The following is a 25,755-nucleotide window of genomic DNA, read 5'->3' on the forward strand; positions in this document are numbered from 1 at the left end:
TGATTTAGTCTTCAATGTATATATTTTAAAAAGTACAAACAACTAGGAATAACTTTCTGGAGAAGGATATTATAATTACAGAGCCAGATACTTTCTTAAAGAATATTACTTTCATATAAAATTTTACTGAATCAGTTTCTTGATTACTTTCTCCTTATCTAAGAAGATACCAGTAACATCTTGCACCTCTCGCATTTGGTGAGAACACTGATGCAAGACTGCCAACTAATCTTATAACAATGAGATAAGCCCAGAAAAAAGCAGGGCTGTTACACTTCTTTTTCAGTTTTTCAGTTTTTTAAGCGTCTTAAATCAACACCCCAAGCTATACAGGTCTGACTATACAATCTTTGTCTCTGTTAAGATTGGTCGGAGAACCATATTTCAGTGTGGAAAGTAACCATACGTTTGACTATAAACTGGTTGCAGTTAAGCAGATGGGATTATATTCAGTGAATATATTTGATCATTTCTTTCCTTCCTAGCTTTTTGCTGAAAATCACTGACCTACATCGCCTCTACCAGGAATTTAGCAGATGAAAGTAAAGACTATTTGAAGAGACATGGCAAAGCTGTCTAAAAATATTTGTTCCAAATAAAACCACAAAGTCATGGTTTTGAGAAATTCTGCTATAAATACTTCTATGTCATGCTGGAATTATTCCCCATATAAAAAGGCAGCACATGAAGGAAAACAAATATTAATATGAATTGTGACATGTTTCTTTTAAATTCTAATCTAACACAAGAAGCCTCCTTGACTCTCTAATTACAGACCTGAATTTCACTACTATCAGCAAATACGCTTTCGATGCCAGAACCATTGCCAATTGTTAGTTAAATTACTTGAAACGTAAAGATTTAAGAAGATCAGAGATTCATGGCAGTCAAACACATGTACTTTGCTCTTCCAAAAATTTCCCTGAAACTCCAGCAAAGAAATTGTTAAAAGTGTAAATCCATGAGGTCAAGAAGATGGGAACAGGAGAGAGAGGAGATGAGAGATGCTGACATTCTGGAAGCTGGAAAGCAAATGAGCAAGTTGCGAGCTCTCCTGGGAGCCCAGAGAAAGTTATCGTTGAACTGCAGGCAAGGACACAACAAGCAGCAGGCGGCGTAGAGCCCCAGACACCGCAGGGGCCGAGCACGGGGAGACAGCAGGCAGGGTTGCCTCAGGATGCTTGAATAAGTTACTTAGAAACACCGCTCCCCATAAAATGCTATTACCTCCCTGCACAGAAAGTATGTGTGCAGTCATGAGATATCCTAGTAACCTGAGGGAAAAGGGTTTTATTTTGAAGTGTTCACTGCAGGGTTCTAAAGCATCTGCCTTGGCAGATTTATATGTACTGACATAGACCTTTAGTTTCTGGTGAGCAACAAACTAGCTGAAGTAGCTAATGCCATCTGAAAGTGTATGAGGAACAATATATTCCCCTAGTAGGGGGAACTAGAAGTAAACCTTAAGATCTAATTGAAATGAATCGAGCTATCATCTAGCTAGCTTTACTAAGTGTACAGTAAACACGGATCAAAACATGTCCATTTCTATTTCTGGGCAGCAATTTCAAAGTAGCAAACCAGTTCTCAGATAGAAAGAACGCCGGGTTCTGTGCGGTTTACCTGGCTGGGGCTTGCTGGGGTGCAGCTGTGCTCCGGCTCCAGGCAGCGGGGGAGGGCTCAGCCCTGCAGGCCCAGCACCCTGGGTGGGGCTCACGCTGGTCAGAGACCCCGTGGGCAGTGGCTGACCTCTCTTTAACAGCTGCTTCTGTTCTTGCTGGCGGAAGCGTGGAGGCACCTCGCGAGGCAGGTAACGGGATGCAGCTGGCTGCTGGCCACCGGCAGACGCACGTTTGCCATTGCTGCTGCTGGAGAGAGTGCTGGTGGAAGTACTGGTACTGGTCCCGGCAGGTTGGAGCTGGCTTGAACAGGTCTTAGTAGGTTCTGGCACTAGAAGGAACAAAAGGAAAAGACCCCAACACTTTAGTTATCACCTCCTTCAACCCAAACCAAAGAAAACAAAACCAAAAACTGAGGAAGAAATGACAGTGGAGAGCTTTGGAATCGAACTCCACGAAAGCCCAGAGTTCCAGGCTTGAGACCCAGTTGTCCTATAAATGAACCTCGATCCTGAGCTGTAGCTCTTGGCCAGTTTCCTCATCTATAAGACAGGTGATCACGCTGGGTTAGAGCAGCAGCTCTTCAGCTTGAGCTGGAGTCAGGTTAAAGGCCTGATTCCTAGGACCCGCCCGGGGAATTCACGTGGTTGGAAGGGAGGGGAGACTACAAATCTGCATTTCTAATAAGTTCCCAGGTGAGGGTGATGCCCTGGGTCCTGGGCCCACACTTCGAGAATCACTGCTCTCAGTCTGTGTTTCTCAAATTTAAGGGATCATTAGATGTCCATGAATTTATATATATATTTGTTTTAATTCTGAAGACAATCTAAAAAAAAAATATATATATATATATGCGCATTCTGGGTTACCTGAATAATTAAGGCATTTGTGGTGATGGTATATCGATAGCACCACTACACTCCTCCCAGATTTATTGGAAAAGAATGCCCGTAGGCTAATTTGCAAATGATGCATTACGTGAAAGCCAAAACGCTATCAGAGTGTGCTGCATCAACAAAGGTTCCACAGCAATGTAAACAGGAAAAAGGAGCAGGAGAGTTGAGTGACAGCCCTGCTAGTGAGCATGCCAAATGCAAAAGGTGATCTGAGTGGTGGCCCTGAGTGAGGAACGGAGCACAGGCCTGTCAAGTGCCAAAGAATCTGAGCCTCAAGTTCATTTCCATCTTGAATTTGAAACATTAATATCCAGAATATTATGTTACCCTGTTATTTGAAAAAAAAATTTTTCGGCTTAATTTATAAATGTCTTTGATTTCAGAATTGAGTAAAAGCTATGTGCAAAACGAGTTATACCTAGTTCTCTGTATATCTTGTTTGTATAAGCAGCATTATAAAAACCTTTCCAGTCGACGCTGTTTGCCTTTTATTATCCCTTGCGATCAGCCCGCATTTCTCACCTCCCGTAATGGGTTCTGCTGTCCACCCCGCAACCCCATTGTACACAGTCAGTATCCGCGAAGCCTCTGCCCACTGTTTTTCTGTCACCCTGCCTGGCAAACCCTCAATTCTGGATGAAGCCACTGTCACTGTCCACTCTCTCCACCCTGGACTCGGACTGCTATGTCTCTCAAGAAAACAGAGCCGTGCAGTTTGGCATCACTATGAACTCCTGGGCCCTAACCTCAGGACACGCTCAGTGCTTCCTGACCAGCCTATGATTTCCTGGGTCTGCCTGGTTCCACTGCTGTCAATGACTCATTCAAAGACCTTCCACTCTCCAGTGATAATGCCTTTATCTCCCATCCCCAGAAGATAAACTGGACCTTATTCTTCAAAGAAATAAAGACCAGCAGGCAAAAACCAGGTTTCTGCTCCTACAATACACATCACACTGTTCTCTGTCCCACACTTCTGTTATTCCTATCCAAGGCTAGTATTATATTTACCAATTCCAAGACTCACGTTTCTTCACATATGAAAATCACTTGCATCGGCATGTGTCTTACCATCGACGGCACATCCCTTCCTCAGTGGCACATGAAATACTGGGGCATCTCACTGCCTATGGTGTCAGAGAGGCACCACAAGACGGCTCCCTCCACGGCTCTGGATCCCGTCTCAGGGACTTTGTGTGTCCTGGATCTTCAACTCATGACATTCTCCAGAGCAGATATAAAGGCTCAAAGTTGAAGACTGGGTCTTCGATTAATTCTTTGTTTTACAAATATTTATATTTTTTCTTCCAGGGCTTAGTAGATGGACATTGCTGAGTGTAAAAGAGAAGAGAAATCCGGCCACCGAGTTCGCGTGTGGAGTGGAGGAGAGCACATTTCCAACCAGTAACCAGGCCAGGATGTGGCCACCCTGCAACCAGGCGCTCCTGGTCAGCACTTAGACATGCGCACACCTCTGCTCTCTCTAGACAGTGGCTCTCCGGCTCTTCTCGACCCACACCCCCCTCCCGACTGGCCTCCTTCTCCTCTCCTCCATCACACTTCTGGTCCAGCTTCCTCACCTGCTGTGTGCCTCTCAGCCAGGTCCTCTCACCCTCCTCTTCCTCCTTGTGGCTGAAACCCTATGCCCCCCTGAGCTTCCTCTGCTTGCCCTCTCAGTCGTCTGTATTGGCGGTGACTGCTGTGGCTGTCCTGAGCCTCTCTTCCTGGGCCTCCACGACACCGGAAGTCCTTTCTTGGATTTCCTCTGACCTCTCCAGCCACTCTTTTCTGCTCCCCAATGACAGGCTGCTTCTTCTGCCTCTTTAAGGTTCTGCTGCAGACGCTAATCCTGGGTCATCTAATCTACGCACAACGCTTCATTTATCAACCCTGTGGTCCCGGTCTGAGACCTGGATGGCTATTAGATATCTACATCGAAGTCTTACGGGCACCTCAAAGTCAGCGTGTCCCAAACACTCATCGGCTTTCTCGACTCATTCTTCTTCTGAGTCTTCCCGTTGTTCTTCCGGCAAATGGCTCCAAGTCAGAAACCCAGGTTCCATCCTTGATTACTCCCCCTATCTCCCCAAACCTATATCCAACCAACCACGAAACGCTGACATTTCTAGCTCCCAAATGTCTCCCCTAAGTAGCCCTCAAACTACTCCCTCAATTTCCATTCCTTTTGCCATGACCAGAGCCTGTTTCTAATCCATCATCCACTGCGGCCAGCATGATCCTTCTGAGATGCAGATCGCCTCCCTGGTTTAGAAGGCTTTGGGGATTCCTACGGCCCTTAGGAAAAAGTCCAAGGTCCTAGCAGTTAGCTGTCCTAATGCCCAATTTTCCAGCCCCCTCTAACTTCACGATGCTGAACTTCCTGCTTCTGGGCCATTGTGCCCCCTCTTCTGTCTAACCACCATGTATCATGAGTCCTAAAACAACATATTTCCGCATTTCAACATCTCTCAAACTGAGATGCATCTTATAATTGATGTTGTATGTATCAGTTTAAAAGGCAATGCTTTTTTTCTAAGTGGTGCATAAAATAATGCATAAAACAATTGATCATATCTCAGATTCAATAAAACATGGTAATTCCTAGTCATTCTTTAAATATCAAATTAAATGTCACTTCCCCTCAGAACCTTCTCTGACTCTCCTAGGCCAGTTTGGGTGTTTCCCAATGCATTCAGCATTGTATATTGCTTAGGTGAACATCCATTACATCTTTTTTTTTTTTTTTTAAAGAAAGTGATAAAACCTATTATAGGTTGATTTTTAACACTTCCTTTTTTTTTTAAATTTTTGGCCGCGTCGTGCAGCACGTGGGATCCTAGTTCCCTGACCAGGGATCTAACCCACACTCCCTGCAGTGGAAGCACAGTGTCTTAACCACTGGACTTCCAGGGAAGTCCCTATAGGTTGATTTTTAAATGTACAGGGGCCTTCAAATATATTTTTTCCTGATATTGGCCTTTAGCTAATTAAAGTAGCAGAAGTTTCTAAGTATTTACCTAAATGAGTGGAAAACTTATGTCCACACACAAAAACCTCTACATGAATGTTCACAGCAGTTTTATTCATAATTGCCAAAAACTGGAAGCAACCAAGATGTCCTTCTATACGTGAGTGGCTAAACAGACCGTGGTACATCCATACAATGGAATGTTAGTGTTAAAAAGAAATGAGTTATCAATCCATAAAAAGAAATGGAGGGACATTAAATGCATTTTATTAGGTAAAAGAAGCCAGTTTGGACAGGCTACATGCTCTATGACTCCTATAATATAACATTCTGGAAAAGGCAGAACTACGGAGACCATAAGGCACTCAGTGGTTGAGACGGGCTCGGGGGAGAGGGAGGGAGGGAGGGAGGGATAAGCAGGCAGAGTGCAGGAGTCTTTCAGGGTGGTGACACTGTGATACTGTGAGATCGGATACACAACATGAGGCATTTGCCAAAACCCATCAACTGTACAACACAAACAGTGAAGGCACAGGTAAACTCTGGACTTCAGTTAATAATAATGTATCAATACGGGTTCATCCACTGTAACAAATGCACCACACCAAGGCCAGATACTACTAACAGGAGACACTGAGGGTGGGCTGGGGGTGGAGAGATGGAATATATTGGAACTCTTTATTTTCTGCCCAGTCTTTCTGTAAACCTAAAACTGCTCTAAAAAAATAAAGTCTATTAACTAAAAAGACAAAAAACGAAAAGCAGAGAAGCAAATTTGATGTCTCTTTCACTTTCCATTAGGACTTTGCGAACGAAATTGAGAGCAGAGTAGAGGTACACTTGTCTGGGAAACTTAGAACCACTAAATTTATTTAAAAACATGTCATCAGCGCATCAATTCACTTAACTGCACATTTTAATGTATCTGGCCCAAAGGTTTTATTCTAGACCTTGCAGTTGCTTCTTAGGAAGCTCAGTCTGAATGCAACTGGTTCTTTCCTTTTACTACAAAATTCAAAAGAAGCAGAAGAAGAAAAGGAGGAAGAGGAGTAGAGGGAGGAAGGAAGCAAGAGAACCACTAGAGAGCCCTACCTGCCCTTGTTACAAAACCTGTTTCCTTTTGTAGTAACCAACATCGGCTGGCCAGCTACTACCAGGCAAGGCGCTTCCACCCATCATCCTGCCTGTTCAAAGGCTGGAAACGAAGAAAACCTACCTGAACTCAAAACCTGGAGGAAACAACTGGCAAGGACTCAGAAGCAAAGAACCCACACTGAGCCTAAGAAATCACCCCGTCTTACCCTCATCCACACAGACTCCCTCGGCCCAAGTCTGCTAACCAAGATGACAGTTGCTGTCAGGACTGGTCTTCCATGACACTGCTGTTATCTTTTGAAAAGTATCAAAGGACAAATTCAGGGCTATTTTTCTTCAAAACCTTTACAGGAAAAGGAATTCATGATACAGAAATGAAGAAATAAATGAATGTTATCAGTTACTAGTTTATTTATTTATTTATTTATTGCGATACGCGGGCCTCTCACTCTCCCGTTGCGGAGCACAGGCTCCGGACGCGCAGGCTCAGCGGCCATGGCTCACGGGCCCAGCCGCTCCGCGGCACGTGGGATCTTCCCGGACCAGGGCACGAACCCGTGTCCCCTGCATCGGCAGGCGGACTCTCAACCACTGCGCCACCAGGGAAGCCCCAGTTACTAGTTTTGAATCTAAACAACCAGTTCTAAGTTATTTGACATGAAATACTCAATTTTCCTTGTGTTATCTGCCTGATGCATTATGTGTAGTCCTTTTTATATCTAAGATAGCCCCCTTTTTTAAAAAAATTTTTTAATGCAGCAGGTTATCTATTTAAAATAGTTATCTATTTTATACATATTAGTGTATATATGTTAATTCCAATCTCCCAATTCATCCCACCATCACCAGCCCCCCACCCCGCTTTTCCCCCTTGGTTTCCATACGTTTGTTTTCTACATCTGTGTCTCTATAAGACAGCCTCATTCTGAGAGTGAAAGTACTCTAGGCCAGTCTTCCCTTTCCGCGTGAATAACTGCTGATTAAGGCAGGAGCCAGCAGGTGAACTAAATGTTTCTTACATTTTTAAAAGGCAGGGAAAAAAACAATGAACAATATGTCACAGAGACCATATATATATGGCCTACGAAGTCTAAAATACTTACTATCTGGCCCTTCACAGGAAAAGTATGACCAGCTCCTGCTGTAGGGACTAGAAACTTCTTGTGCTATGATATTAAGCATCAGACGTACAAATTTCTTAGGGGAAAAATCCAAGTAATGTATATGCCAAAGTCTTGCGTGAGCGTTGTTTTAATAAATAAATAAGTATAACTAACTAATTAGTTTCATGTCTCCTCTCCAATTGTGAGGCTCACCCTCTTTATGATTACTGAATGAAGGGTAATATGATGCTATTACTCAAGAAAACAAAGGGAACACTTTAAGTTGAAGAGATTTGATCGCTCTCTTAGAAACCCAGGTGCTCTTAATACAGCCTAGCACTGAGCTGCGAGAACAGAATGCACTCTGTTACCCTGTCAACACAGACTGGATGAGCTGCTCACCTCTTCTTCCTATTTGCTCTGCTGGCCCTCTGACCAGAAGCAAGAAGCAGACTTCGAATCTTTGGCCTCATTCCTCTGCCCTGGACTCTGCGGAGAGGCCATCCAGGTTCACGATTAGGACCATCAACTCTAGGCTGACACCCGAATACTGTCTGTTCTATATTGCCCCCAGCTCTAGTTCAGCCTTGACCTTCAGTTGTGTACTGGACGGTGATGCTTGGAAGCTGTCACCCTTCAAACTGAAAGTACCCAAAGGCCAAACAGGATTTCCTGGGCTGAGCCCAGGATGGTGCTGACTGTTGCAGGAAGGCACTGAAGCATAAGGTGTTTCTCACCTAAGTGAACCAACAATCAACAGGGGAAATAAAAGTTACAAGACACAGAAGCATGTGGTATAGACTGGAAGTTGGTCACTTAGCGGAAAGATAACCATGTACTGCCCAACATGGTAGCCACTAACCACATATGGCTACCGAGCACTTGATGTCTGAACTGAGATGTGCTCTAAGTACATACACGCTGCATTTCAGAAAGTCAGTACACAAAAATCTCATTAATTTTTATATTGATGTATTGAAGTGATAAAATTTTGAATATATTGAATTAAAAATATTAAAAGTAATCTCACCTGTTTCTTTTTAGTTTTAAAATGTTGCTCCTGGAATATGTGAAGTTCCTTATGTGGCTCACATTTGTGGCCTGAATTCTATTTCTACTGAATAGCGCTGGTCTAGAAACAGCACTGTCTTCTTGAAGGAGTTAAAGTTTGAGTTGGCTTCTCAGAAATGTGTTAAATTTAAATAACTGTCTGTTTTCATAAAGGACCATCAGTCGTGGTAGATCACAAGCCTTTTCGGGTGAGAGATTTTCCCTTACAATTCTGTGCCAGCTGAAGTACTAGCGCCTTATCTCACAAACAGAAAAATGTCACTAGATATTTGCAAAGTAGCTAGCGAGACCAAGGGCCCAGAGTACAGAGCAAGCACGGTATTCCCAATTTACCCACACACTCACCCTCATGGTTGTATTTCTAGCTGCCTGAGATACTAGTGTCGTGGCTGGTGGTCTGGGGGGGGGGGTCACCCTGGATGCTGAGGAAAAGGAAGAGAAGTGTCACTCAGCAGAGGGACGGGGGAGAGGGAACAAGAATTCTGACCCTGCCAAACTGCACCTCTGGCCTCTTTTCCATGAGATAGTGATAAACCTTCTTTAAGGTAGTATTTTGCAGATCTTTGAAACTAGCAGGCAACTAACAATCTCAACTGAGAAACAGAGACTCTTAAAATCTGAATCTATTCTTAAAATACAGATAAATCAAATGGTCAGTTTTGACTCTCCACACTCTCTTCTCAATCTATCGCTGCCCAAAGAACTAGGCTAGGGTATCAAAGCAATTCTGACATTCCTCTTCTCAAACAGACCGGGATCTAAGGTGATACCTCAATGACAAAGTCTCAGAAGCCAGTCGACCTGACACATCACTATTTTCACAGTAGAACAAAGTAAGGCAATGGGAATTTTAGCTTGATTCATATGGATCGCCAACAAATGATCTGTTTTATTTAGAAGAAATTAGAATAGCATCCAGTGAATAACTACACAGCTAATAAAGAACTTCCAGCAAGCTGGACACTGGTTCTTTAATAAACCTTTACTTTTTTTATTTTAAATGAGAGCGACACCTGCTGGCGAAAAGGTAAGATATTAAATCCTTATGTAAGAAAGCAAGTCCTTTCAACAATTTTCTTTCCAAGAAACAATTTTCCGCTTTCAGTTAAAAATTTCAGGGGACATTGTCACATCAGGGTCCAAATAGTTTATAAATTCCTACCATTGCTTTTCCAAAACAACAGGCCACAGTATAGGCAGGAAGTTTAGACTGTCCCTTCAGGTGTCTGGGTGACTTCAGGAAGGATCTCCTTTCAAACTTTTGTACGACACCTTGCCATCTCTAGGAGACCAAGACAGAAGGCTCTGCCCTTGCTGACCCAGCCTCCTTACCTTTTATTCTACTCTGGACGACCCCGTTCTCTCTTCTGCTTCTCTAGCCATTTTACATGGCCCAAGCCCCAAAACTGCCATCTGGACGCCCCCCACCCCCCAGCCCCCCTTGGCCTTCCTTCCACTATGCTATCCACACCTCTGTACCATCCCAGCCTTCAGTTGCTTTCCAGACTGCCTGAAACTGCAGGCTCAGGAAGCGACGAGTTCTGTACCCACTTCTGCTATTCCAAGCCCCTACTGCTAACGCTCCTCGTATAATCTAACGTGGTCGGCCCAAAGTCCCTTATAGCAACTGTTCCAAACTCTCCCTACCTCTTCCAAATCCTGATACCCACCCCCTTCTCTCAATCTCTGGCTGGGACTCTAGGTTCCTGAGATCGATGCTACTCACTCATTCACACACACACACACACACACACACACACACACACACACACACACGAAGCCTTTCTACAGCCCAGCTCCAGGTGCTGGGACCTTCCAGTGAACAAAAAAGGCAGACTCCCACCTCCTCACCCCCTCCGCTCACATCTCAGCAGGGGAAAACGACAATGAACGTGATGCATTTAAGATAAGTAGTCATCAGAAGGTGCTAAGTGCTGTGAAAAACGAGGAAAGCTGGGCAGGGTAACTGAGGGCTCAAGCTGACTTTTCTCATGTTATCTGCCTATCATTTTCACACCCCACATGTGTCAGTATCCTCATTTATCCTCTCTTTATTTACTTATTTAGGAAATACATAATCAGTGCCTATTTTGTGCCAGGCACTGGGTGTGTTGAGGAAAATAAATAGATACGGCTCCCATCCTTGTAGTTTATAGTCTAGTAAGAGATACTATCTTAAAAATGATTCCACAAATATACAATTACAAGTTGCCACAAGCACGATAAAAGCGATAGGATAAAAGAACCCAGCTTAGGTTAGGGACTCAGAGAAAGCTCCTCTGAGGAAGTGACAGCTAAGCTGGGCCTGGAAAACTGTTGGCTGGGTGGAGCGCGTCTGCGAACTCACGCCCACCAGCTGGGACAGGGCATGGGAGGGTCTTGAAATGGGAAAGGGCTTCCGTGCTTTCAAGGTCTGAAACAAGGCTGGTGTGGCTGGAGCTTAGTGCCCAAGGGAAGAGCTGCTGGACACAAGGCTGGAGAGGCAGGCGGGGACTTTGTAAAGATTCTGGGTCCCATCACTTGGCCGACAGCTGGAAGAGCACTCGGGGCAGCCTGTGGAGGGAGGCCCCGTGGTGTTCCTGTCCCGGCTGCAGCACACTGACGAGTCTGGAGCCTCCAGTTTCGGGCAGAAGTTCTCTGGGGACGGGTTCCTCTGATTACAAACTCACAGAGTCCAGGATGTTGTGACCACTGGCTGTTTAAACTCAACAAGCAGGTGACCTTGATCAAGAGCCTGTCTGTCCAGGCTCCAGAGCCAGGGGGTCCTGCCCGACAGCACCTTCCCGGCAGCCATGGCCCAGAGCAGCAGCACCCTCGTTGTCTTGTTCTATAAACTTGGGCGGTTTGGTTCCTGCTATGAGGTACCTTGTGCTGCTTATCAGAAACTGAACAGAGCAGGGGAGGGTGGGGTGCCCAGTGTGTTGAGGTGTTTCCATCTTATTACCCAAGTCATACTACAAGACATTCTTTGTAAAAAAAAAAACTTTATTTGGAAATATTTAAGATGTACAAAAAGGCATAAAGACCAAATAGTCAACAAACTCCATGGACCCAATCTCCAGCTTAAGAAAGAAAATGTCCCCAATTCCACCAAAGGCTCTTCTCTCCCCCTCCCTGGCTTCATACTCCACCTCCCCCCAGGAGACTGTGGCCATGCGCACTTTGGGGTTTATCATTCCCACGTGCTTCTTCTCTTCAGATGCGGTGTAGTGGCTATGGGCATAGACTCATCTATTTAAATCTCAGCTCTGCCACTTACTGGCTGGTGACCCTGGGTAAGTCACTTAACTCTCTGTCCCTCAGTGGTGCCACTTGTAAAAATGTAGGTAAGTGGAGGATGAAGTGAGGGTAACAGTACCTCACTGAGAGGGTTCTTTGAGGAGCGAACATTAATATATGTAAAGAACCGTTTAGAATAGTGTCGGGCACATACTGAGTGCATGGTAAGTGTTTATATTATGTTACAGAAAAAATGCAATGACACTTGTTGAAGATGGTAAAGCAGAGTTGATACAGGACCATCACAACGGGACCACAGTAATGGGATTTTACAGTGTGGGAGAGAGACTGGGCTCAGCTCGGAATATAGCATGGGCACGTGGGAACTGAGAGTTAAGGAGCAGGGGGTGAGGGTGTCAGTGGATGGAAAATACTAAGCGGAAACATCAGGGGTGAGGGGGTGTTCTAGCTAAACCAACCTAACAGGATTCTTGCTGCAGGCAGGCGGGGTGGGGGTGGTCGTCAGACATCACCTGGGCGACGGTGGAGGAGGAGGAAGGAAACTGGTTAAAGCGACCCAGTGGGGCTCTTGCTAAAACTAGATTTTTACAGGGAGGTGCAGAGATGGGCCTAAGAGAAGGTCCAGGAGCCTGAGAAAGGTTTGGTCAAACAAAGAATCTTTGTCAGTCTTAATAATCCTCTTCCTCTCAGGAGCAATGGGAGGTATTTTAGGCTGATTAAAAACAAAAACCATGGGCTTCCCTGGTGGTGCAGTGGTTGAGAGTCCACCTGCCGATGCAGGGGACACGGGTTCGTGCCCCGGTCTGGGAAGATCCCACGTGCCACGAAGCGGCTGGGTCTGTGAGCCATGGCCGCTGAGCCTGCGCGTCCGGAGCCTGTGCTCCGCAACGGGAGAGGCCACAACAGTGAGAGGACCGCGTACCGCAAAAAAACAAAAACAAAAACAAAACCCAACTTACATTAAATGAATTGCAGATGATGAAGTAAACAAGGGAAGAAGAGAGGCAACACTCAAAGAGGTTAGGCCAGGCGACAACTTGGGACAGACAATGACCGTTGTACTCAGGATCATCAGAGCACTAGATCTCCAGTCTGGCCCTAGACCTCTTCCGTTAATTTGGGTCTCTCATTTCCACTGTTTGAAAAGTGTGAAGCACTATACAAATGTTATTAATGGACAGCCATTCCAGCTTTTTAAAAGCCTTACAGAGCAGCAATCAAAGGTGCCTGCTCAGCGACAGGCACACCAGCGGCAGGCCCCACAGGGGTCGGTTCACAGCTGCAAGGAGGCATGTGCGCGAGGGATCCAGCAGTGACTAGGCGCTCTGTCCGTTGCGCCAGCTCCAAGCGTAAGCACGGCCCTGGAGATGGTGGAAGTCTCTGCATGGGGTCCCGGTTCCTATCACTGTCTTGGTCGTGGGGAGAGGCAACACTGGTGGCAGCTTCCTGACAGCTGGGCTGCGGCAGTGACACCGTGCTCCTGAAGCCAGCAGTACCGGCGGGGCCTCCTGACTCTTCCCCAGGGAGCAGCTCTTCTGGAGGACCCTTTGGGGAGTCATATCTGCCTCCCAGCCTAGGGCACGCCCCCCCCCCCCGATTTTATAAGCACCCAATTCCCTGTACTTAAACTCATTTCTGCTTAAAATAGCTAGAGTAGTTTCTATACTTTTCAATTCAGCTCTGGTTAAGAGCACGGATTTTTTTTAGCAAGTAGGACATTTAAATCTTTCATTCACCTAGACGGTATCACAGTATATGGTATGAGCTAGATATTCAACTAATGACATTTACTGTAACGGGACTTACCTATGTACACCTGGATTAGACTCTCAGAGGCTACCTCCATTAGCCTGAAGTATGCTGACAAGCAGGCATGCAATGGGTTATAGAAGTATATTTTAAAAGTAAGTTTTTATAGGTAAATGTTAACCTAAAGGGACGTTTTAACCTACACATTTCAATACGTCTTATTTCTGAAATTTGGATGCTTCTACAATTGGTGTATAAATTTAACATACTTTCCTCATTCACCCTCCAACTCCATCAATAAGACATTATTAAATCAATGGTATGCCCTATAATTGATGCTATCTTAGAACTTAAGAAACAGATGTTTCTATATGATAAGGCATAGAATTTCTCTTATGCATAAGACACCACACAATGACAAAAAAGGAAAAATATTTTAAAATCATGCATTAATTCTAGCCATTTCAGAATATATACTCCAAGATTCAGAGTTTCTTAAAAATTTAAATTTACTGAAATGTATATGTTAACTGTTTGCAAAATGTGACTATGAAAGAGAACTATTCTCCTGTGCTGAAATAATCAGTGATTCCGAGGAATATTTTCATTATTACAATTACTTCTGCAACCTCTACAGCAACAAACATTTTAGCGAGATGTTCCCTTAGAACAACAGAGATTCAAGGAGAAGACAGCTATGAGCACTGGTCCATCTGCTGTTTATCGCAGTCCCGGTGGGGTACAAAGCGGTGGCCTTCTGTTTGTTCTGTTGATGGCTTCTGGCTGATCTGTCACCATAGCAACTTTTAGAGTCCAACTCAAATGAGCACAAATTCATTAGCTACTAACTACATTAACTTCGTGTCTGCTGCTAATGAGAAATGCTGTTCAGAGTTTTCTATTCTAATGGATTATAGTTACCTCTCTGAAAGGTATTAAATTAAACGCTACTCTTAATGTATCAGACTGGATAACATGTTACAGTAAAATTATTTTAATAAAGGCTACTAACAATAAGAATCATTTCATTAAAAGGTTACCTTAGGGACTTCCCTGGTGGCGCAGTGGTTAAGAATCTGCCTACCAATGCAGGGGACACAGGTTTGAGCCCTGGTCCGGGAGATCCCACATGCCACGGAGCAACTAAGCCCATGTGCCACAACTACTGAGCCTGTGCTCTAGAGCCCGAGAGTCACAGCTACTGAAGCCCATGTGCTTAGAGACCGTGTTCCGCAACAAGAGAAGCCACTACAATGAGAAGACCGCGCACCGCAACGAAGAGTAGTCCCCACTCACCGCAACCAGAGAAAGCCTGCGCACAGCAACGAAGACCCAACGCAGCCAATAAATAAATAAATAAATTGGGGGGGAAAAAAAGGTTACTTTGTTTTGGTCCTTGGATTCTTCTACTCTAAGAAAATGTATTACTTGTCACACCGGCAAATGTTTCTAGGTTCTTTTAAACGTCGGCTAGCTGATTTAGAAAATAAAAATTGAAAATTTTGATAACAGCATATGTTAAAGCCAAGTAGCAATACAGCATTAACATATATTGGCTTATCTATAACCTTGTCAATACGGACCATCAACTGAAATACTCCCCAAAGAGGTGACACACCGGACAGACGTGAAGGGTAAAGAAAGTCCAGTGAGTGTACAGCTTCTATGTCTGACCTCTTCTCTCTACACACAGAATCATCCGGAGCTGAATAAGCTCTGGAAGCAAAGAGCAAATCCGAAATCTCATGAAACAGAGGTTTTAAGTGGGATTATGTCTCACCAGTGTTCCAGTGTTCTCCCAGGACATGTATATTGCCTTGTGCAGGAGGGCTGTGTGCGTGTGTCTTAATAAACTAATAAATTGTGGAAATGAACTTATTTACAAAACAAAAACAGATACACATAGACAACAAACTTACGGTTACCAAAGGGGAAAGGGGGTGGGGGAGGGATAAATTAGGAGTTTGGGATTAGCAGATACAAACCACTATATACTGGGCTGGTCAAAAAAGTTGTTTGGGTTTTTCTGTACCGTCTTATGGAAAAACCCAAACGTAAAATAGATAAACAACAAGGTCCTACTATATAGCATAGGGAACTATATTCAATATCTTGTAGTAACCTACAATGGAAAATAATCTGAAAAAGAAAAAAAAATATGTATAACTGAATCATTCTGCTGTACACCTGAAACACTGTAAATCAACTACACTTCAATAAAATAAATAAATCACGGAATAGCAATAATCCTGAGATGTTTTTCCTCCCACAAAGTGCAGAATCCTACATCCTGCCAGAAGAGGGAGCCCAAGTTTCTCCAACATTTAGTCAGAGAAGGCGGCGGATGGGGAGGGAAACTGCCCATATTGCTAATTTATTTTGAAAAGCCTCCTTACTGTTCTTAGGAAAAGGAATGTTCCACCTCTATCACGCCCTGGTCTCCATCTACCACTTTCTCCTCATCTCACACCACTCTCTCCCCCTTGCTGATGGCTCCTAGGCCCTGACGGCTTTTTGTTTGTTTAGGGTCCAGCCAGCCAGCCAGCCTTTGCAAGCGCTGCTCACTCCATACGCGGGAGCCCTTCGCCCTCTCTCTACTCTCCCGGGCCTAGGTTCTCGTCATCCTTCAGGTCTCATTTGAAGCAGCACTCAGTTGCCTTCCCTAATCCCAGCCTAGTCCAGGCTCCTGTGTTCTGTGCTCTCATTAATCAATGCTCCTCTCCTTCACGGCAGTTGGTAACGATACCTATAGCACTGTGACTGATGTTTATGTCTGTTCCCCATAAGACTCTAAGTTCCAGGAGAGTGGGAAATATATCTGTTTTTTTAATAAATTTATTTATTTTTTTATTTTATTTTATTTATTTTTGGCTGTGTTGGGTCTTTGTTGCTGCATGCGGGCTTTCTCTAGTTGCGGCAAGCAGGGGCTACTACTCTTCGTTGAGGTGTGCAGGTTTCTCATTGCGGTGGCTTCTCTTGTTGCAGAGCACGGGCTCTAGGCGCGCGGGCTTCGGTAGTTGTGGTTCGCGGGCTCCAGAGCACAGGCTCAGTAGTTGTGGTGCACAGGCTTAGCTGCTCCGCAGCACGTGGGATCTTCCTGGACCAGGGCTCGAACCCGTGTCCCCTGCATCGGCAGGAGGATTCTTAACCACTGCGCCACCAGCGAAGCCCCTGTATTTATTTTTTAAATCTTTTTCTCCCCACAGTGAACAGCAAGCGCAAGGCCAATAGTAGGTGTTTAATAAATATCTGCTGGATCAGATGGTTAGCGCCCGGTTGGCCTCTGGGCTCTGCCCACTCTGTCAACATGAGCCGTCCTCCCTACCCCCACCCATCAGCTTAGCATCTGCAGGCTGAACTGGGCAGCGGTCTCACTGCACCCGCTGCCTCCAGCTCTCTCTCCAACTGTTTAATCCACCTTCAATCTGGTGCTTTCGGTGATCTTTCTAAAACATAAATCTCATGATGTCACTCCCCCACTCAGAACTCTCCAATGACTCTCCTTTTTCATAGGGTAGGCTCACACCTGATGGATGGGTTTGGGATGACTGGCGTAAGGCATCCCTCCTTGTCCTTGTCTCCACAGCTAAGATAGGGGCCAATGGGAAGAGCAGCCCAGCTCCAGCATGCATTTATCTCACTCTCAATCAGTACTGTCCTTTCCCCCAGTTTTCTCACTTATTTTTAAAAACAGGTTATCTTTTCTCATAGAAATATAAATATAGGATGAAAAGATGATCAAATGAATGTAACTTCAATCCTTTCAGGTAGAAGATGTGGGATAAATAAATCACAACACCCAGAACATTTTATTGCATTCACTTGCTTATATATCCATTTGCTAATACAGCCAACTCTTCCCATTACTATATCTCTTTGAGAACAGAGAACTTACCTCTGCTGTCTGATAGGTATTTATAACCTATTTACTAAATTAATTAGTGAACTAACTTGACAACTCTAGGTGATAAAATGTGACTAATATTTAGCTAATTTATTAATGCAATCTTTAGTATGTTAAAGCTAGATGAAATGTGATCACAATGGAAAGTGCATATCTTCTGATATAACTATCATACAAATAACTGCAGGCACAGAAAGAAAGGGAAATGACTGAGGCATGCAGAAAACTAAGCTGCAGTGATGAGACTTTCCGGCCGAGTCTAGGGGCCAATTTAATATTAGAAACCAATCTGGAGTCAGAAAGCAAATAACTCAGGAAGCAGTGGCAAAATATTTGAATACACATCCACCAAAGAAGATACGCAGATGGCAAAAAAGCACATAAAAGTAATGTTCAGCATCATTAGCCGTTAGGGAAATGCAAATCAAAACCACAAGGAGATTCCACATCTATTAGAAAGGCTAAAATTATGAAGACTGACTTTCCAAGTGTTGATGAGGATGCAAAGAACTGTGAAATGGGACAATCACTGTGGAAAAGTTCTGCAGTTTCTTGAAAACTTAAACGTCCATCTATCATAAGATCTTGCCATTCTACTCCCACAGATTCACCAAAGAACAATGAAAGTGTATGTATATATATCCATGTAGAGATTCGTACACGAATGCTCACAGGCACTTTATTCATCATTGCTAAAAGCTCAAAACAACTCAAATGTCCATGAACAGACGAATGGATAAACATGTTGTGAAAAATCCAAACCATAGAATACTACTCAGAATGGTCTCCTGATACACGCAACAACAGGGATGACTCTCCCAAGTGTTATCAGGCTGAGTGGAAGCAGCCAGGGTGCACACTGTATGATTCCGTTTATGTAGTAGTCTAGAAAAGCTTCTGTAGTGACAGAAAGGAGATCAGTGTTTGCCCAGAGACTGGCGAGGGGACGGAGGGGTAGGAGAGTTGGGTTGGGAAGGGGCACAGGGTACTTTCAGGGGTGATGGATGCTGTCTTGATTTCAGGGATGGCTTCACAGGTGTGCCCATGCCAACATTTATTAAACTGTTCTCTTTAAATACATGCAGTTTATTGTATGTCAACTATAACCCAGTAAAGCGCTTACAAAAAAAAACAAAAAGAAGAAAGCAATCTGGGCAAACAAATGATTTCTCAGAAAGCAGATTGCCAGCTTCCTTTAGAGCTATAAACTATAATTTTATGCCTGGAGATCATGATTATGTTTAACACTTCAGTGAAGTTATGCTAAATAGAGATGTGGACTTCACCTGAGACCTATCCAGAAGATGCAGTTAAAGGGGCTTATAACAGACAACAGATAAATTATCACTGGGTTTACTTCCTTTCCTCTAAATTTGATCAAGAAAGAATATATATATATATATATATTTCCTTAGGTTTTTTTTCCAATAAATTTTTATCCTTTTAAATTGTCTACATATTTAGGGGAAAAATACCACATCTTAATATACTATCTTTTGTTCCCATGGAAAAAATATTCATGCATTTATTATATCTTCCTTCCCTAGGGATTTAATAGTAAAATTAAATAATTCCTTTAAACAGAGAGCAATGGGGTTAAAGAATGACATAGATAATATTTAAAATCCTGTAAGATACCATCCCATAACGTTCCCTCATATAACAAATCTCTTAGGAATTTCTTCCAGTCTTATTTGAAAATATCCTAAGTTACTTCTTAAAAGGAACTCACACAGTACTGGTGATACATAAACAATATCTACGTCTCCAGTCCCTTCACATGATAGCGGAAAAAATATATAACTGACAACCAGAAGATGAGGGTTCTAGTTCTAGTTCTGCTATTAACTAGCTGTCAAAACTTGTACAAATCATTTAACCTCTTTGAATCTCATTTCCCATCTAACAGGAATTGGATAATCTCTAAGGATCCTTCAAGCTCTAAGATTTTATTAATCTTGTAGACAGGCAAATAAAATGCCATATTTTATAGAAAATATTGTGCTAAGTACGCTGACTAGATTTTTAGATGCTGCTTTTAAGAGTAACTCATATACTCGAAATAACATGTGCTTTGGTTATGCGGATGTGAACGTGAATACATGTAAATTCAAGGAAGCTGGCCAATTTTATGACACAGTATAACTCAGGAAAACACAGACCTGCTGCTTTATAAATACTAACTGCTGATTATTGTGTTGAGACCCCTGAAGGACTGAGCAACAGAAATCAACTGCCTCAGCTAAAGAAAAGTGCGACCTAATTGGTGAGGTGCAGAAATCTGGGTTCGTTTCTGTTTGTTTTTATCTATATCTGACTATGAAATTGGGAAGGCATGCTTTAAACATCAATTCTCACTTTTTTCACTCATGTTGAGGGAAAGCTTTATAAATATATGTTTAGGGAATTCCCTGGTGGTCCAGTGGTTAAGACTCCATGCTTTCACCTGCCAAGGGTGCAGGTTCAATCCCTGATCAGGGAACTAAGATCCCACAAGCTGCACAGCATGGCCAAAAAAAAAAAAAAAATATATATATATATATATATATATATATATATATATATATATTAGAATGAGCCTTAATAGCAGTACAGCACAGTGACCCTCTCCAAGCCCTTATCACTCAACATAAGGCTACTGAAAGAATATGCTTTCAATTGACTTACATTAATAAAAGCATATAAAAGTTTGCTTAAAATTAACAATTAGAAACTGAATGCATGCCAGTCAGAATGGCCATCATCAAAAAATCTAGAAACAATAAATGCTGGAGAGGGTGTGGAGAAAAGGGAACACTCTTGCCCTGCTGGTGGGAATGTGAATTGGTAGAGCCACTATGGAGAACAGTATGGAGGTTCCTTAAAAAACTAAAAATAGAACTACCATATGACCCAGCAATCCCACTACTGGGCATATACCCTGAGAAAACCATAATTCAAAATGAGTCATGTACCAAAATGTTCATTGCAGCTCTATTTACAATAGCCAGGAGATGGAAACAACCTAAGTGTCCATCATCGGATGAATGGATAAAGAAGATGTGGCACATATATACAATGGAATATTACTCAGCCATAAAAAGAAACGAAATTGAGCTATTTGTAATGAGGTGGATGGACCTAGAGTCTGTCATACAGAGTGAAGTAAGTCAGAAAGAGAAAGACAAATACCGTATGCTAATACATATATATGGAATTTAAGGGAAAAAAATGTCATTTAGAACCTAGGGGTAAGACAGGAATAAAGACACAGACCTACTAGAGAATGGACTTGAGGATATGGGAAGAGGGAAAGGTAAGCTGTGACAAAGTGAGAGAGTGGCATGGACATATATACACTACCAAATGTAAAACAGATAGCTAATGGGAAGCAGCCGCATAGCACAGGGAGATCAGCTCGGTGCTTTGTGACCACCTAGAGGGGTGGGATAGGGAGGGTGGGAGGGAGGGAGACGCAAGAGGGAAGAAATATGGGAACATATGTTTATGTATAACTGATTCACTTTGTTATAAAGCAGAAACTAACACACCATTGTAAAGCAATTATACTCCAATAAAGATGTAAAACAAAACAAAACAAAAAACTGAACGCATGGAGAAGCTGAATACCTGATTGCAAAACTTATAGTCCTTTCAAGCAAGATTAGGAAACTAATTAAAATGTACAAATTTTTAAAAGTATATGACTCGAAACCATGAATCATGAATCATATGAAGTTTGAGCCATGTTGGGTCATCAAAATATTCACTTTTATACATGATATAATTAACTTTGAGCTTCTGGTATGAAAAATTATCTTTCTATTTTATGAATTTGAGAAAATCTGGCTAAAACCACTAAATTAAATCCACTTCACCTTTAGGAATATTATAGTTAATCCTAAAAAACCCCTTTAAATCCATGAAAAAACCCAGAAGACAATACGGAAAATTTAGGCTCATAAGGTCATCACATCACATGTAAAGCTATTATTTTCTCTGCCCAAATTAAGGGCAATGCCTCAAAGAATGAACAGAGATTACTGATTACCGAAGCAAAACCCATTATAGTGTCCAACACTTAGACACTGGCTACTCCACAGCAGGGATACAATACACAAGTTAATGGTGTTTCGAAACAGGATTATATCTGATTCCTCTTCCCCCTAACTATGAGAACATCTAGGGTGTCACTAAGGCATTGTGTTCAGCTGGCTCTTTCACTGGTCACCAATGCAAAGACAATGTTTAGAAGAATTTACTAAGGACTGTTTTGTTTCTGAATAGGCTTATACAGAGGTTTTCAAGTTGCTTAGTGCAGCTCCTTGAGAGGCAAGGGATGGGGAAGTGTTTAATTAGGGGAAGCAGCAGAGAGTCCATATAAAATGCATATTTATGTATTCATAAAGAGATGCTTTCAAGGATGGTCAACAAAATGTTAACTGCTAAATATCTCAAGATGGAGGGATTTCACTGAACTTTAACTTCTTTTTAGACAATGAGAATATTATTACTTACATTTTTCATCACAGGAGGAAAAATAAGGAAAGGATGATTGAAACAACCCCACCCAAGACTACAAAGCACTGAAGGAAAAGAGTTCCAGTCACAGAAACACGCTCAGATTCCTACAGTGCAGGATACTCAGGGGTACAGAAGGAGGAGGAAACTGGTGAAAGGTGAGGGTGAATCCACTATTTGCATAAAAGTCTCCAGCGCTTAACTAAGCAGAGAAAATGCAGCTCCCCCCTGACATCAGGGCAGAAATGCTGGGATGCTGGGCACAAATGCTGGCAGCACAGTGTTTCAAACAAACCAACTCGCTTGCCTGAATCTTAAAACAAAAAGAAAATGACCTTAACAAAGAAATCGCAAGGCAGGATTTGAAAAAAGAGGTACTAAATTTAATTTTACTTGTAATTCTGTAAAGCAGAATTTCTAGCACCTGGTTTTCAGATTGCAGTAGGGGAGGAGGAGCATGCTATATATTAGATTAAGCTAATGAAAAAATTTCCAGTGAGATTCAGTTCTTCATTTGTCTCTTAAATGAAGATTCATAGTTCAAGTTCAATGGTTATAGCCAGATATAAAAAACTTTTTAAGCATAATTAATGCTATATGAAGACTCGTCTATCAAGAATGGATTAGGCTAGTTATTCTCTAGGAGAAAGCAGAAAGGTATAATATATGTATGTGTATAACATAAAGAGTTCCCTGAAAATGTTTAAAATAAACCAAAATTTAAAGAAGTTAAGTTTCAGTTATTGAGAAAATTAAGTCAAATATAATGCTAACTAGTGGAGGCACTGCTTTCCTAATACCACTATTTACACCATGTGTAATACTGCAGAGCAAGGAAGTTACTAATTGATATGGTCTAGTTATCTAATTATCGAAATAAAATCAATTCAAACTTCTATGTTGATTCAATGTATTATATAACCTTAGTTATAACTGTAGCCTCTCTCTTAAGAGTATTCAACTCCTAGACTCACTCAAATTGCTAAACTCCTTCCTACATTCTAACAACTCAGGGCCCTGAGACTTCTGGGTGCTGCCTTGTGGTGAGAGCAGGGTTCTCCGGCTTCTTGTGGTTCTGAAGTGGGTCATCACATCTGGCCAGGAAGTCAGAGACCTGGCTCGGGAATCAGAGGCAGGACTGACCCAGCTCTGCTACTCACTAGCTCTGTGACCTTATCTAAGTTACCATACCTCTCTGAGCATCCCTTTCCCGATACAGGATTGTTTTGAAGCATGGTAGGTACTGAGATACAGTAAATGCTTGATGAATGTCTGTCGTGTGCCCTTCCTGGATGCCGTAAGTTCAGGAAGATTCTGGGCACATCAGCCCTGCTGTTCACTAGCTATACAGTCTTGGGGGCACTGGGCAAACTCTCAGAGCTTCAGTTTACTCGTGTGGACACTGCAGACAGTGGCAACAACTGGAACTAATACATGTACAGGGTCTGTCTGAAAGCAGCTGCTGATGAGGGTGCCGGTCTCAGGCCTCCTGACTGCACACACAAAGCAAGGAGCTGGGCGTGTGAGAGAGAGCAAGGCAAACTTGGCCCTGCCCTTCTGGCTACACACAATAGAGTAGGGGAAAGACTCGAAAATGACAGAAGGTTAGAAAAGCGGACCTATTGCTCCGTGTGAGCACTCATACTATTCCTACAATGTATCTCAACGTTCAGTCAGGCCCAGCTTGTGTTATTTAACACACATGTCCAGTTGGAAATTCAGAACCACCACCTTGCAGGCAGCTAATTTTGACTGTAACCAGCAATAATGGACAGTCTGAGAAAAATTTAGACCTTGGTGCTGCTAATATTTATTAATGAATTACCTAGCAGCACTGTTAGATTACTGATAATTCAAAAAGCATTTTTTTATTGTTTAGAAGGACGTTAACAATCATCATTGTGTTCTGAGGCTAGTTATGGTTAGTACAGTTACTGACAAATTGTATCCAAAGGAGCAGTATTTTAGAGAAGATGAAAGGAAAAGATAAAAACCCAGTAGGGTTTGGAGTCAGCAATGAAAATACTCATCAGAACAGCAATAGAAAATAATAACTCTGTGTGAGGTGGCAGGACAATCATAAGCAATTTGTTACTATTTCAAGAGAAAATAATTATTATGACAGTGACAACAGAACACTGCTGGTACTGAATCAGGTTGTAAAAACTTCTCAAAATGTTAAAAAAAAAGGAAATAGATGATTCAGAGCAATAATTCATTTAATAATTTAAATGACAATTTTAAGAAACCATTATTTCGCATTCATGATCATAATTTCAAAACAACCATGTACCAGGGCCCTTCTGACAAGAGTTTTGTAAATTCACACTACCACTGAGAATGTAAGAGAGAAAAACGTCCTTTTTGAAAACTATGCTGTCTTTAAATATTCTTTTACATGAAATCCATCTCTTACCGTGGCTCTGCTGCGGAAGCTCTGCAGCCGCCTGCCCTGGGGTCAGATGCCCGGGCTCCCTCGAGGCCTGTCCTTACACTAACTCGAGGCCAAGAGCAAGCCACGTAAGTCACACTATCGGCCTCAGTTTCTTCACTGTCAATTAACACCTGCCCTGCTCAATCATGAAGTTCAAATGAGATGACATAAACTCCACTTTGAAAACTATAAATGTCAAACAAAAGTGGAGCCCTTCGCCGTGTCGCTGCCTGGGACACAAGCCTCTGCAGAGCGTGTGTCTGTCTACATTTACATGTGACAGTCCAAAAGGAATAAAACCTACAATGAATCACAGGCAACCTCTCGTGAGCACCAGCTCTGTGCCAGGCACCAAGCCTTGCCCACGTGGATCTCATATAGTCGTAAGATAGCTCTGTGAGGTGGGAACCATTCACCCCTTACCCTTCCCATTGTAAATATGAGATACCCAAGGCTTAAAGATGTGAAGCGCCTTGCCCCAAATTAAACAGAGCTGGTCTATGCGAGTCCTGAGTGTGTGCTTCCCAGCACTGGACAGGCCCTGAACAAATCAAGTATGAAGTGCGGAGGCTCCGAGCGTGGCTTCCCTTCTGCTTGTCCTCCGGCACATCACACAGAGATGCCCAAGTTCCTGTGAGAACCACATATGTTCCCATCCACACCCATTAAGACAACCATACGCCAATTCTGGACTTGGAAAATAAAAAAGAAACCTTTCACACATTATTAAGCAAAAAGGGAAGAATATAGAAAGAATATACCTCTTTTTATTATAAATAGTCGGCAAAGAGAAATTGGAAGCTTTAAAAAAATTCAATGTCCTTTGGTTGTTCTTACTCAAATTGGACCAACTTTATCAGCTTAATCCTTGACTGGTGGAAATCAAACCAAAGGAAAATTATAAAGCATTGTTTAGAAAGGTAATGTAACGTTCTTTAGGCATTTTAGATTAAGCATATGCCAATTAAATGCAGATGTAAAACCAGTGATAAATGAGGAATTTCACAGGGAATAGTAAACAGCAGATTCAAAGGCACGGTGAGATTCTTTGTTTTTAACCACCAATTTAAAAAAAAAGTCATCATCGTAAACTTTGGTACTGTCATAAAACGTATCCCCCCAAAATAAAGTAAACTTACCTTTGGTTTTTTGATCAGCAGCCTGAAAAAAAAAATC

General features: G+C 42.6%; 1 protein-coding gene across 4 annotated transcripts in view; it reads right to left on the reverse strand.

Annotated features, from left to right (window-relative positions):
• The window catches only part of TNRC6C (trinucleotide repeat containing adaptor 6C), a 132,658-nt gene that overhangs the window by 60,507 nt on the left and 46,396 nt on the right, over positions 1–25,755 (reverse strand). For all 4 annotated transcript variants that reach the window (XR_013824962.1, XM_079903690.1, XM_079903689.1 and 1 more), the window contains 2 exons: positions 25,719–25,740; positions 1,624–1,950 (listed from right to left, as the gene is read on the reverse strand). Coding sequence is in view for 3 of the 4 variants with exons in the window: in XM_079903690.1 (XP_079759816.1) it covers positions 1,624–1,950; positions 25,719–25,740 (349 nt within the window). In the remaining variant the exon portion in view is untranslated. The remainder of the gene's footprint in view (positions 1–1,623; positions 1,951–25,718; positions 25,741–25,755) is intronic.

The sequence above is a fragment of the Stenella coeruleoalba genome (genome assembly GCF_951394435.1).
Source record: "Stenella coeruleoalba genome assembly, chromosome: 19".
Classification (NCBI taxonomy): Eukaryota; Metazoa; Chordata; class Mammalia; order Artiodactyla; family Delphinidae; genus Stenella; species Stenella coeruleoalba.